Here is an 11,190-nt window from a genome sequence, read left to right as displayed (position 1 = left end):
GTCCTAGATAACCGCTTTAAAGGGGTTGTGCCAAGTTATAAAATTATACCCTTTCCAAAGGTCAGTACCCGAGGGAATGTAACAGAGGTTGCACAGTTCACTGCAATGATAGCGCCAGAGGTTGCAGAGTTCAAGCATTTTGGCAATCTGCGGTGCTGTCATTGGAATGAATGGATCAGTGCCTGCGCAACCTCTGCTCAATTCACTCGGGAACTGATTGGACCCCGTCCTTGGCATCGGTGGAGATTCTAGCGGTCGGACCCCCACCGATCGTAAAGTTATTTCTTATCCTGTGAATAGAGGATAACTTTATAATTCGGCAAAACCCCTTCAAAGATACTTGATGACGTCACCAGTTCTTAGCAAACTAATATGTTGGAAATATTGGCTCATCAAACAATATGGCTGCCCGCTCGGGAGCAGAATTTACATTTTAACAGAAGTTACGACAATATCATGCTGTTACGTTGTCCGTTGAATCATGTTGCTTTCCCTAGAATTCGCCCAATCCCCTCCTCCCCCTCCAAGTTAAAACACAACATTTTTTTTTTTGCCGTTGTATGAATTTTTATTTTATCATTTTCTTTTTTGTTATATATAAAAACCCCTTGTTGAACCCGCTTAGCACACGGAGCTGGACGTAGCGCAATGTGTGTGCGTCGTGTGTCTGTGAGGGTGTCTCCTCACATGTCATATGAGGATCAGTGCCGTATACACTGCAGGCATGCAGGGCTGTGTACAGTTGGCAGTATACAGATTTCTCTCAGTCCCCTCCTCTTCTTTCTCCCAGGGTCCTTGGCGGGATCCGTCTCCATACACCATGCTGTGTCCACTAGAATTTTGGCACAAAATAAAGAGTGTTTTTCAAGGCGTCAACAGGCAATTTCTTCCAGTGTCCCCAGCGTGGCCTGCAGTGGCACCGTCACAGTGTGGCTAATGGTTTCTGAATGGTTTGGCATGTTGTCACAGGTACTCTGGATGTAAAGCAAACACAGAGTGTTACTAGAGAGGGTTCGGGTAGGGTCTAAAAAAAGCAGGAAACTTAAAGTAACTTTATGGTTTCGGGAGAACATTCTATCTGGGTAAAGGAGGGCCAAGGGGGTATACAACCTGCAGTTCTTCTCTACCATTCCTCCGTTCCACCAGTTCAAGGTCCCGCTTTTTGCTGTCCAATATGGCTGCAACAATTTTCTAACCACCTAATGTAAACTGTGTACTACTTTCTGATTGGACAGTGCTGATCACACGAGCAGCTCCGGCCAATCACAGAGCAGATATAGAGTATTAGTAGTCTAAACACCAATGTACTGTGGAGATTAGGTAGTCTGAAGAATGTTTCCGCCATCTTGAAATTGCCAAAAACAGGACCCAGATTCAGCCAATCAGACAGATGGTTGAGAAGAACAACTGTAGGTAATACACCTCCCACCGAGTCTGGTCCTGGAACAGAATTTTGTCCCAAAACTGTAGGGACACTTTAAGGTGGCCATACACATCAGATAGTGGCCATACCATCTCTACGCTGATGACACCCAACTATACACCTCCTCTCGTGAGATCTCTGGACCATTCCTCCAAAATATCACCGACTGTCTGTCCGCTGTCTCTAACACTATGTCCTCCCTTTTTCTCAAACTAAACTTCTCTAAAACAGACCTCCTTGTCTTTCCACCTTCTAACCAACCTCCCTTCAACATCTCCATTCCAGTGTCTGGCACCATCATAACCCCCAGACGACATGCCCGATGCCTAGGGGTCACACTGGACTCTGACCTCTCCTTTGCCCCCCACATCCAATCTCTGGCCCAAACATGCCACATGCACCTCAGAAATATCACTAAAATACGTCCGTTCCTAACCACGGACACGCTAAAGACGCTCGTGGTTGCCCTCATCCACTCCCGCCTTGACTACTGCAACTCGCTACTCATTGGCCTCCCCCGCACTAGACTCGCTCCACTCCAATCCATACTAAATGCAGCAGCTAGACTCATTTTTCTATCCAGTCGTTATTCAGACGCCTCTGCATTATGCCAGTCGCTGCATTGGCTGCCCATCCCCTGCAGAACTAAATTTAAACTCCTCTACCTCACTTACAAAGCTCTGCATGGCGCTGCACCACCATACATCGCCTCCCTATTGTCAGTACACCACCCAGCGCGCTCACTCCGATTGGCTAACACCCTCAGACTAAACACCCCTGTAATACGAACCTCACATGCTCTCCTACAGGACACCAGAGCAGCACCCATCCTCTGCACCTCCTGTACCACCCCCAACCCATTTGTGTCTAACCCAATGTATCTCACATTGTAATTGTTGTACTGTTTGCATTTATCCATGCCTGAAAGCGCTGCAGAATAAGTTGGCGCTATACAAATAAAGGTTATTATTATATTATTATTATAGAAGTAGGTTAATGGTTGAGCAGCTATTGAACGAACGACTGTCTGGTGAACGATGGTTTCACAGATGTGGCCATAAGTATTTTATATTGATCACTATGGTTGTTCAAACTAACCATTATATTCAAAGTCACCAGGCAATCTTCCTTGGCATGTTCTTCCAAATAAAGATTGTTTGTGGACAAAAAAGGTCTCTATTGGGCAATGGTTGACTATGGGGTGTTTGGCCAAATGTAGCTGGCTTATTCCCAAACAATTACAGTCATGCTAAAATTAAGTTGGGGTAAAATGACTCTTAATTGTTATATTCCACCTGCTGAGCAATCGTTTGGGTTGAAATTGTCCTTAAACATCAACTTTAGTTAAGCTTTGACAGAAAGCAACGTTGAGCATGAAAGCCATCTAGAAAGGTCAGGATATCAGCACTGTAGCTAAAACCAGGCTAGTCAGTGCGATTGTCTTCCCCATAGCTACCTATGGCTGCAAGACTTGGATAACCAAGGAGACAGACAGACAAGAAAGATTGATGCCTTCCAGTTATGGTGTTGAAGAAGACTGTTGCACATCCCGTAGATAGTGAGAATCCCCAAACAAGAAGTCTTTAATTGCATCAAGCCAAAGATCTTGCAAGAAGTCAATATCACCAAGCAAAAACTATCCTACTTCGGCCATTTCAGGTGCAGCAATTAACCCGAGAAGGCAGTCATACTGGGAATGGTCAGAAGGAGGAGGAAAGGCCACTAAGAACTCGATGACTTGATACCATCAAATCTGACCCCAACATGAGCCTAAGTGAACTTGAGGCAGCAGTAATCAAAAGGTCTGTATAGAGGAGAATGATGCATTGAATGGCTGAAAATCGATTGAACCGACAATTGATTGATCAGTCTGATGTGTATGGGCACCGTTAGATTTTGTTGAGCACTCCTTATCCTCCTCATGCTCGCAACTGATAGATTGCTTACAGAGAAGAAACTCACCAGATCCTCTGTGTGTCTTCCCTCCTCGTTATCTCTGCCCAGGAGATCTAACAGTTTCTCCTTTATCAGCTGTGAAACAACAGATACAGATAGGTCAGTGCAAAAGATTAATAGCCAGTAGTATAAGTTATGGCTGCATGTATTGAGAGACCACAAAAATGGCAGAGGATACGGTAAGTCAAACTTCCGACTTATATTTTATCACACTTCAACCTCAGCTCCGACTCCCTCATAAATGGCTCATGTATAATAATTAGTAAGAACAAATTTCACTGTAATATTATGGTACCGGGCATATATTATTCTGAGTTAATATTTAAAGATAGTACGATGCCGAAAAATTCACATCATGAGCCACTTCTAATCAAAGATGGGAGATTGCAGACATGTGTAACGTCACTACTCTTCACAGTGACTCCACAACCCCCAGAATCACTGTTTTACCGCGACATGCTATTTAATTGCAAACCATCCGATGGGTGGTCCACTCACTGGACTGGTCCGTGCTCTCTCCGCCTCCACCAACACAATACATGCCAGTTGGCTAATGATTGATGTCTTCAGCTCCCTTGAGCTGGAGATATTTGGGCTTATTGACCATGCCCGGAAACCAGAATTGTGACTTCAAAAAGTTGCAATTTTGACACATGCCAAAACTGTGAATTTTGGGGCATTTGTCCTGTGCCCTACCATTGTTTCAAAAGGTGTGTGGGGCCCAACTTTAAGGGTCATGGCTTCATGATCACAATTAATATAACCTATGCTAGACACTGGCATGGCTTAAAGCAAAAACCTATTCTAATGCATAGCTGCTTTAGGATTTTAACACTGGAGTGCCGCCAGATGAGACAAATGTATTCAGAGGTATTTGTTGTTCCCAGACGGGTGCATGGTTTACTTACACTGGTGTATGAAATGCCGATCTAAGTAAATAAGCCCCACAGTGCAGAATTGGTGCATGCACAGTAACATTGGCTAGGCTCATGACAAGGGAAGGGAACATCACTGGCTAAATGCCAATTCCAGAGGTGCCACACAAATGTAGTGTGTGGAGTGAACAACGCCTTCAGCCAAAGGGCGTGCTTTGTGCTGATGAACCTGGACCAGTCCATTGAGGGAGCTGCCCATCAGATAGCTTGCAACTAATTTACATACCATGCGAAAAGGCAATTCGTATCGGGGAGTCAATGTGAAGAAATCCAATGGCATTGTTACGCTTGTCTGCTGCTCCCCCATCTTTGGTTAGGATTGGTTTATGATGTACTGTCAATTTTGGGTACAGAATTTCTTTAAATGTTTTTATTTTGATGCTGGAGATGGTACATATCTTCTGATACAACAGAGCTGATCTCAAGGACCTGCACTAGAAGAAGTTTGTCATCACGGACTTTGTTTTTAGTATGCATTGCATTGATGGTTTTGTCTCGCACTCCATTCACCTATTTGTCCCAGGTATCTTAATGAAAGTTGGGTATCCTACTTTCACTGAGTCCATTTGATGCCTTTGGCCCAAAGAGCGGTGTCTTTTAGACTTAGGAACTCATCCAATAAGGCTTGTCTTGACGTGGCGGATGGGCCCACATGTTTTGATTAAAGTTCTACATGTACTAAGAACCCTGCATTTTACCCAACAGCTGTACAATTTAATTCAGGTGTTAAGGGTGTATGAATGCTGAGGCATGTGTTTCTGTTACTGTATTTGTTGCAGCCAAGGTTTACATGCACCCTCACATTGAATTCATTTGTTGGAAGTGCTGACCATGAGGTCGCCTCCTTTATTCTGTTACTTAGAATCCCATTAGGAGTTTTTCCACTTTAGACTCTGCTGACTCCATACATCCCATAGACTTTACTGGACGGAGCTGCATGATACGCACAGTCACCTCTCAGTTTAACCTTCTTGGTGCAGTCAGGGGATTCCCTTTGGTGGGAACCCTCCTCCTATAACTATACCATATATGCCTAAAGCCTATAAAGGGGATAGAGGTAAGAGACTCTCACATTTATAGGAGTGAGCGATGAATCTCTCTCATATTCAGCACTCCATTAAAGCACTTTACCCCGAGGCCTGAATCAAGCAAGCAGAAAAGTGGTTGAGCGTCTTGGATTGTTATGTTCCTGCAGAAAAATGCTGATTCTCATCTTGCAAAGATTATGGACATTAATGGCAAATGAAAAGGGAATTACTGCTTAAGTTGCTGCAGATGGCATATTTAAAGGATACCATTTCTCTTCTTAAAAGGGAAAGAGTAATAATGGTCCTTAATGCTTCAAATGTATGTCCACCCTATATTGCCACATTGTTTTCAGGTCCAATCAGGGGCATAGCTATAGGGGGTGCAGATCAATAAAGTTGTACTATTTATTTTTTTTAAAAAGTAATAAGGGTTAAAAAAAAAAAAACCTTTTGCTATATTTTGATAAACGGATCAAGATAATAAAACAAAAAATACATATTTGGTATCGCTGCGTCCGTAAAAGTCTGATCTATCAAAGTAATGTATTATTGACCCCACACGGGGAACATCATCAGAGAAAACAAATAAGGAATGTCTCCAAGAAAAAATGCAATAAAAAGTGATCAAAAAGTAGTATGTATTCCAAAACCGTACCAACTAGAGATGAGCGAGTATAGTCGCTAAAGGCAATTGCTCGAGCGAGCATTGCCTTTAGCGAGTACCTGCCCGCTCGAGACCGAAGATTCGGGTGCCGGCGGCGGGCAGGGAGCTGTGGGGGAGAGCGGGGCGGAACGGAGGGGAGATCTCTCTCTCCCTCTCTCCCCCTCACTCCCTCCTGCTGACTGCCGCTACTCACCGCTCCCCTGTGCTGGCACCCAAACCTTCGGTCTCGAGCGGGCAGGTACTCGCTAAAGGCAATGCTCGCTCGAGCAATTGCCTTTAGCGAGTATACTCGCTCATCTCTAGTACCAACACAAACTCCAGGATGCCTCGGATAAAATTCTCTACTTAGAGTTTTTTTTAAAGTTTTTCAGTACATAGTATGGCAAATTAAATAGCACCATTGAAAAAACAACTCGTTTCGCGAAAAACAAGCCCTCATACAGCGACGTCGATGGATTAAAAAATGCGTTACGATCTTTTAAAAGGGGAGAGGAAAAAACGAAAATGGAAAAACGAAAAAAGCTTGGTCACCAAGGGGTTAGGAGGAAAAGGTAAGTTGAGTGGGGGGACTCCATGATGAATGCTTGCATCTGTTTGTGAGCCTTTAGATATTTACACGGGCCGATCGGTGTTCAGTTTTTTATGCCTGCATAAACTGACCAACCAACGTTAACTGAACAAATCATTCGGTGTTCAGTCGGTGAATGCATTTATAGTGAACATTCCTCGTTCACAGTCCTGCGTTCCAGCGAGACTCTAAACGATGGTCGGCCTGCAAAAAGGGCCCTTGCTGAGGTTCCTGCATTGATTGGGTCTAGTAACACCTCCCTACAATACAGTTTCTGACACTTCTGTACTAATCATCCTCCATCTGTTCTACCGCATCCCTACTGGATCCAACTACCCCGGAAGACATTCAAGACTCAAAAAGTATCTATAAAGTGATTCTGCTAATGTCAATGAGACAGAATGCAGTATGGGAATGTAGGGTGGGGTGACTGTAGTCACTGACTGCATACATGAATATACCCCATAGTGAGCTACAGTAGCGGGCCTAGGAGGAGCAATCAAATGTGCAAATCTATTAATAAATATCCCCCTCTGACAAAAATGGAAAGCTGTTAAGAAGGATGAGATCAGCCCAAGGAGTCAGCCTGAAGATGTTTAGCACATACAGCACCATTGCTCATTTCTCTCTCAGAACTTTGGGTGGTTTTGACTACAGACTCATGCAAATGGAGATGGAACAATGCCTCTAGAGTGCCCCCTAGAGGTAACTAGTATTAGGAAATTATAGTCCTGGAGTTTCTGGTGGCACATCACACACAGAGTAGCTTGATTACCACACAAGACAAACACAGCTTGGCTCCTCCTACAGCAGTGACATCACCACATGCCCTTCAGCCCACCGGATCTCTGTGGTGGTGGTAGGTCAGTGTCTTCTGTCAGGACTGTCAGTTGTGTCTGACATAATAGCAGTTTAGTTGTATTTTCATTTTGTTATTTTTTTCCTCCCCTTCTAAGAGCCCTAACTGTTTTGTTCTTCTGTCGGTTAGGCTCTGTGTTTTATATATGTTGTAGGGCCTTCAATGATGTCTTCAGGGGCAGGGTGATGACATCACCAGGGGGTGGAGCAAAGGGATCACACACACACACACACACACACACACACACACACACATACATACATAATCACAGACAAGTGGTCGTTAGTAGTTTGACATTCCTGCAAGTCAAGACATTCCTAAGGTTCAATGTCCACGGGCGGACTTAAGCTGAGTATAGAAACATGGGCGTCCGCACATGAATTAATGTATGTGGATTTGTTTTGTGGACATTTTGGTCCAGAAAACAAGTCACAGCTTGCTCCATTTCAGTGCAGTTCCTGAAAGTGCGGCTTCCACTAAAGTCAATGGAGGCCGTCGGATTCGCGGCCCGTCCATAATTGACATTGCGGATGGCCCACAGATTCCGCGGAAAAGCAGGAGTTTAAAAAAACAAACAAACTGTACTGCGCATATGCGCCAGCCGGCGCTTCCGCACACCTCTGCAGTGAAAACCCGGACAGGTGAGCATCGTCTTCGGCCGCAGGCAGGGTCGGATTCCGCTGCGGGCTCCCACATGCGGAATCTGACCCGACCGTGGACATTGCGCCTAAAGTCAGACCTTTTACAGGCATTGTAACAATGACTGGAAATATAAGCCAAGTCAGAGTCTTCTCTAGAAGGAAAGGAGAACCATGTACAGATAGGTATTTCAGGGTTTTTGCCCCTCATCAGTGTAGAGTAGGTTGCTGACTGGCTGGGAGAAATGTGTATGATGTGGGTCGGGAGGGGTAAAGGTTCTCCTTTGGCCTGTTAAAAAGTCAGTTATTGACTTGCAGGAATGCTGCCTTCTAATAGGTGGCGCTGTAGTAGCATTATTCCATCTTCTTGCATATTACGCACTTCCTACACACTAATGTGAGCGGAACTGCCTATGGCAATGTTGTTTGGGGAGAATGGGGTGGGCAGTGAGACTGCATAATGTTGTTGGGGTAGAGGGGTTGCACTGACACTACAAATTGTTGTATGGGGAGGGGCAGTGACACTATACATTATGGGGGCATCTGAGAATGGCACTATGGGGAAATCTGAGGTTTTTGTCCTTTACGGGCATCAAATGCAGCCTGTAGGAGCATATTCAAGAAGATGTGGGTGTCTGTGGAATGCACTAGTCTATGGCGCATCGGAGACCTTGAGGACAGGGTCCTTCAGGTACATCTATGATACGCTATTACTACAGAAGCCACTAAGGGGTGTACTGCTTCAATAGCGATCACTGAGAAGGGCACTATTATTGCTGGGGCCACTGAGGGACAGCATTGCTACTAATGGGCCAACTGACAGGGGGCGCTATTACTGTAGGGGCCACTGGAATAATGGAGGTAAAATCATACGTCGTGATAGGCTACATACCTAGACATGCCCTCTGACCACACATTCCTTTTTTGTTAGGGGTGCCCTGTGGTAAAAAAAAATTCTAGATGTTCCCCAAGGCTGGAAAGGTTGGGAAAATCTATGCTACCCAACCCAGCGCCCAGGGCAGAAGCCCCGCCTTTCCCCTCCCAGCTATGCTCCTGCTAAGGACCTCACCAAAAGGGGGGGGGTCCTGAGTGCAATAATATTACATGTTATATCACAGATTACTTCCCAGGGTTTGATGATCCAGGGATTATTTTGATTGCGAGATTGGAGTCAGGAAAGATTTTTTTCCCTTAAGGGCTCACTCAGATGAGCTTTTTTTGTGCACCTAAGTGCAAAAAATTTGCGTTTATTAGAACCATTGGTTTTCTAAAACATGTCCGTTTTTTGGAGGCACAAAATACTTGCACCTGTAAAAGATAGGACATGCGTGCCTAGAATGCGCGCCGGTAAGGTCTGTGCTGCGCGTAAAGACATTGTTTAATATTACAGGGAGCCCCCTTATCACTGAACACTGTGACAGCAGGAAATTTATTGGATGTGAAATCCATGGATCCCCGGATGCTGTCAAATCCAGGGGCTTCACCCTGTTCTCAATGGGGCCAGCGGCAGCAGCGCCGGCCCTATTGAAACCATAGGGAGAAGATTCGCTCCTCTGCTATAGCTGTGACAGCTGTAGCAGAGAATCGCAATGCCATCCCATTGCTTTTAATGGGGCCGGCGCTGCTGCTATCCCATTGAAAGCAATGGGATGAAGACAACCCGCTGCTGCGATAATTTTCAGGGGGGAGGGGGAATTGAAGTATAAGCCTTACCCCGAAAATCATCCCTAGCTGTAGAAAAAAAAATGTAACTCACCTAGAAGCGCTGTGCAGCTCTTCTCCCTGTCTCCGTCAGTTTTTACCTGTATTCTGGTAGCCGGGTATTGAAAATTCCCTGCCTCCAGAAAGCTTTGCCTCTGATTGGCTGACTGCTGTGACCAATCAGAAGCAGCACTCAGCTATCATTAAATGAATGGCTGAGCACTGCTTCTGATTGGTCACAGTGCTCGGCCAATCAGAGGAAGCGCTCAGCCATTCATTAAATTCAATGTATGGCTGAGCACTGCCTCTGATTGGCTGAGCACTGTGACCAATCAGAGGCAGCACTCAGCCAATCATTCAAAAAAAAACAAAAAATGCTCGTCTGAATTAGGCCTAAATGAGGAAAATTAGCTTCTACCTCATAGGTTTTTTTTGCCTTCCTCTGAATCAACATTGGGGGTAATAGGCTGAACTGGGCGGACATATGTCTTCTTTCGGTCTTACTATTACACATGCATTCTTCCAGCTCTATTCTAATATGTACAAATGAATTGCTGCTGCTGTGTACTGACGATAACTGCCCGTTATCATATAGCGTATCTCAACAATGGTGATCATACTGTGCTAATAGAGCAGAATGTTGGGACGTTCACCTGCCAGAACCTTGTGGAGAAAATGTAGGATTGTGCTTTCATTTTAATGAGAATATAGATTTCACAGACAACTAAATACATAATCTACAGAAATGATGTTTGTTTTGTTGTTTATGCGAATATTCCCTCGCTGCTAAACGCGGTGATGTATGCCGCTGTGCAACGTGTAAACGCAGCGCCTTCATTTGTTGGCTTTATTGTGGCAGCGCACAGTATGGTTCCTCTTTTTTGAAGACCATGTATGAGAATCGGTCATACAGTAAGTACTTTATATAGTTATTAACATAGTTCCCTGCTGATGTCCTGTTCCTGTCAGCAGACGACAGGCTATTACACCACAATGTATGGACTATTTATACTGTACAGATGGATGCTGGGAGATAAATGTGTGATTTTCCATTTAGAGCAGATATCACATCCGTCATTTAGCAGCACTTTCTTAAAGGGGTTTTCAAGAGCTCCAATAGCGATGACCTATCCTTAGGATATAGTATGGGGGTATGCCACTTGGACCCACCAACAATCATCTGCTTGGGTGAGCACTGTCACACTCTTCACTACATACCAGGCACAGCGCCATGCATTTTATAATGGCTGTTCCTGGTATAACATCTCCGTCCCGTTCACTTGAATGGCAATGAGTTGCTCTCAGCCAGGTGACCTCACTGGCTCGAGAAAAGGCCTCGGCGCATATCCTAGCTCTGTAGTTTTTTCAAACAGATGATTAGTGGGAGTCCTGAGTAGTTGATTTCCACTAATCAGATA

At 44.7% G+C, this 11,190-nt stretch overlaps 1 protein-coding gene across 2 annotated transcripts in view; it reads right to left on the bottom strand.

Annotated features, from left to right (window-relative positions):
• Positions 1–567: 567 nt before the first annotated feature.
• LOC136588666 (acid-sensing ion channel 2-like) overlaps positions 568–11,190 on the bottom strand; it is a 785,500-nt gene continuing 774,877 nt past the window's right edge. For both annotated transcript variants that reach the window (XM_066588061.1, XM_066588060.1), the window contains exons 9-10: positions 3,386–3,454; positions 568–974 (exon numbers count right to left, since the gene is read on the bottom strand). In XM_066588061.1, coding sequence (XP_066444158.1) covers positions 873–974; positions 3,386–3,454 — 171 coding nt within the window. In that variant the 3' untranslated portion in view covers positions 568–872. The remainder of the gene's footprint in view (positions 975–3,385; positions 3,455–11,190) is intronic.

This window comes from Eleutherodactylus coqui, chromosome 13, assembly GCF_035609145.1.
Source record: "Eleutherodactylus coqui strain aEleCoq1 chromosome 13, aEleCoq1.hap1, whole genome shotgun sequence".
NCBI lineage: Eukaryota > Metazoa > Chordata > Amphibia > Anura > Eleutherodactylidae > Eleutherodactylus > Eleutherodactylus coqui.
The sequence above is the reverse complement of the archived record's forward strand: the minus strand, read 5'-3'. Positions and strand labels throughout refer to the sequence as shown.